General features: G+C 40.1%; 1 protein-coding gene across 1 annotated transcript in view; it reads left to right on the top strand.

Annotated features, from left to right (window-relative positions):
• The window catches only part of LOC101857898 (dystrobrevin beta), a 145,998-nt gene extending 143,030 nt beyond the window's left edge, over positions 1–2,968 (top strand). Inside the window, exon 12 of the mRNA XM_005106918.3 lies at positions 2,725–2,968. Within this exon, the coding sequence (XP_005106975.3) occupies positions 2,725–2,857 (133 nt within the window). The 3' untranslated portion in view covers positions 2,858–2,968. The remainder of the gene's footprint in view (positions 1–2,724) is intronic.
• Positions 2,969–3,218: the final 250 nt, after the last annotated feature.

The following is a 3,218-nucleotide window of genomic DNA, read 5'->3' as shown; positions in this document are numbered from 1 at the left end:
TTTTTTTGTGTTTGTTACTCTCTTGTAACACCTCTAATCTTCGGCACTTATATGACCTCATTGTGTTGCAAGTGCCGTAAGACATTTACTAAAATTACTAAAACAGCTAAACTTTACGTAAATTCAAATTGAAAGAAGCAAGGATCAGGCTATAGGAAACTGTTGATGTACGTTTAAAAGTTTTAACATTTTTTGTCCCTATTTTCGTATGTCCTGGGACCGCCCTAAAACTTATCATGTAGACATAAGCACGAGTCGTCACAATATAAAAGCCTCACGGGCGCCCACCAGCCTCTAGGTCATTTGACTGATAGGTGGAGACGCCAACATTTTTGTTGCAGCCCAGAGTGGCGCAATTCATTCGAAGTTTGTCCAGGCGACTGAATAATTTTTATAACTAATTTTTCAATATATTATATAATATTGTCTGACCGTCAAGTTTTGACTGCAATGGAGTCTTTTTATATTTTCTTTTGCCTCTAGGGAAAAAGGTCATTTTGACAGGCTGTAGAGCATTGTGTTCCATTACTAGGCACCTTAAAAATGTATTCTTACACCTCTTGGGATAGCTCTCAAGCCAAGGCTAAATAATGCAGCATAGGCGGAGCAAGGGATTCTAAAAAAAATCAGGTGTATTCCGTAGAAATGAACTTCTCTCACATTCATTGACCAATTTATATTCCATTGTGTTAATAACTGTAATCGTTCTTTTGCCTAACTACTACCTGGTGAAATAAATTTATTCGTAAACTGGTTCAAAGAGGGATCGTGTATTATGTAAACTGGCCTAAAAGGGACGGACCGAACAGAACAGTATGAACAAAAATAATTTGTACTGAAAGAAACATTATATATGTGTACTGGGAATGTTAATCGTTACTGATTAAAGCTGGCAAGTAACACATTTTTTTCAAGCATTGATTTGAATTTTGATAAAGTGGTTGCTTCCTGTACAAATATGATGGCGTTCCATATTATGAAGGGGACGTGGTGTGAAAAAACTCACATTCTCAGCCTCTGACTTTTACTTTGGACAGGTGTTCAGTAGTCTTTTTTGTGGCTGGTCTTAAAGACAGAGATGGTATGTATTCAGTGCCCTTGTCCACAAAGATATGACAGTGCAATGTTGATGACGCACTTAAGACAACGGACATCTATCTTGTACCACTTATACGTGCTTTCACCGGATTTGAATTTATATTGGTGTTACATGCTTCTTGACTGATTTCTTCAGAATTATGCAAAATTATGCAAGCAGTTTGCGGTTCTTAATTCACTGTGACCTGTTTATCGTTTCAGTGGGAAGGTTTCCAAGTTTCCCAGAAGAATACCACAGAAGTCTAGATTTGAAAGCACAAAAGATGAGATAAGATTAAGAGTTTTAGATTATTTTAATGGATCAGCACCAAGATGTTTTGACATTTGTTCTGTTCTGCATAGTTCAAAATAAACGAGTTTACATAAATAGTTCATGATAGTGCATAGATGGTTTACAGTCAATATGAAGGTCTAGATTTTTCATTTTATTTCTGAAAAAGAGATGTTCTCCTTCCCAATACAGCTATGGTCTACACTGCATAACAAAAATTATACCTGGCTTGGCATTGCAAAACATGACTTCGGTCTTATCATCATTCATCTTAAGTCTGTTAGATATTATCCAGTTCCTTACATGGGTAATATGAAATATGAGCGCGCGGGACACGATTAAACATTCTTACTTTGATTGGAATAAATTTTGAACTTTGCCTGGTTGGCGACTGAAGCCAACTCTTATCGATTTTGGACCGCCAAGGGATCTTAAACGTGCGCAACTTGCACACGGGACCATCGAGATTGTTGGCCCTTATCCGAGAAGGCTAGGTTTTCGATCTTACCTACCCTAAGATCAGGGGTGTAACTGAATGACAGGAGTAAGAAGGAGCCAAGAAATAGCAATAGAAAGGCTGCAAAAAGAGTCAAGAGCCTAGAGGATGGGGCAAAGGTGTGTGTGTGGGGGGGGGGGGGGCAGAAAGTGGGGACAAATGCAGACGACATTACATGGTTAGAGAGCAGGAAAGGAGGTGAAAAGACAAAAATTCTAGAGAAGAAAATTTTCTTCCGTTGCTTTAGGTTTCGAACCCAGGACCTGTTGAATAAGAGGTGAGAACCGTATCCTGTAGACCACGACCCCCCCCCCCCCCCCCCCAAATCATGTCTCTGCGTTACTGAACCAAGAGGTTTTATGTATATCGTCGTGTGTACAAAAGTGCTCCTTTCCTATTGCTGTGTTGGACTTGCTGGGTTCTCTCTGCCAGTCTATGTTCCTATCCGGTTAGTTTCTCCTGGGCCATCTTGTACCTCTTTTTGCGTGCTTTCGTTTCCCATATTTTGTCTGTCATTTATAACGCCTGTCTTTCTTTTTTGTTGTGGGTTGTTGAGGGTGCCACTGGCAGGTCTCTTTTCTTTTCTTTCTCTCTGTTGTTTATGTTTGTGGGTTAACTCTTTTCTTGCACTTTAAATGACCATGGTTGTATTGATGGATTTCTCTTCATTCAAACAAACAGTTAAACCGACAAACAATAAAACAAAAAAACTTATATGTCTCTGACTATGATGATGTGTTTCTCAAACGAATCAAGACTAAACTGAACTGTACTATTTTCCCCTTCACTGTATAATTATTATCGTATCAATGTGCTTCTCTTTACACTAAGTTTGTTGGATATTCTCTGAAACTTCCAGTGTTCGGAAGCTAACAACTAGCAGCTCCGAGTCTTGCCGAGTAGATGATGAACATCGTCTGATAGCTCGCTACGCCGCCCGGCTCGCTGCTGATGAGAACAAAGCTGTGAGTACAAATTACTATTTCTATTAGTGGATGGTTGGGTGGGGGGCGCCCCTGGTAGGTTCTTCTATTTTTCTTTTCCCCTGTTGTTTTTTGTCTGCTTGTCTTTCTTATTTCCTTGCTGCAGATGGTTGTTGTTGTGTTAATTTGCTTCTGTTTACTCAAACTAACAAATTCTATTATAATACATTGTTCTGTTTCTGTGTTGGGATTGGGTGAGAGAGAGAGAGAGAGAGAGAGAGAGAGAGAGAGAGAGAGAGAGAGAGGGGGGGGCAAGATGGAGGTTCATATGTACCCTGCAATGAGGTTATCGTATGTGTCCTGTGATCAAGCAGGCAGGCAGTAACAGCGTGTACTGGGGTGACCATTGCGGTGGGGTGGGGCCGTTACA

This window comes from Aplysia californica, unplaced genomic scaffold (assembly GCF_000002075.1).
Source record: "Aplysia californica isolate F4 #8 unplaced genomic scaffold, AplCal3.0 scaffold00563, whole genome shotgun sequence".
Lineage (NCBI taxonomy): Eukaryota > Metazoa > Mollusca > Gastropoda > Aplysiida > Aplysiidae > Aplysia > Aplysia californica.
Note: the sequence above shows the minus strand (reverse complement) of the source record. Positions and strands in the feature narration are given on the sequence as shown.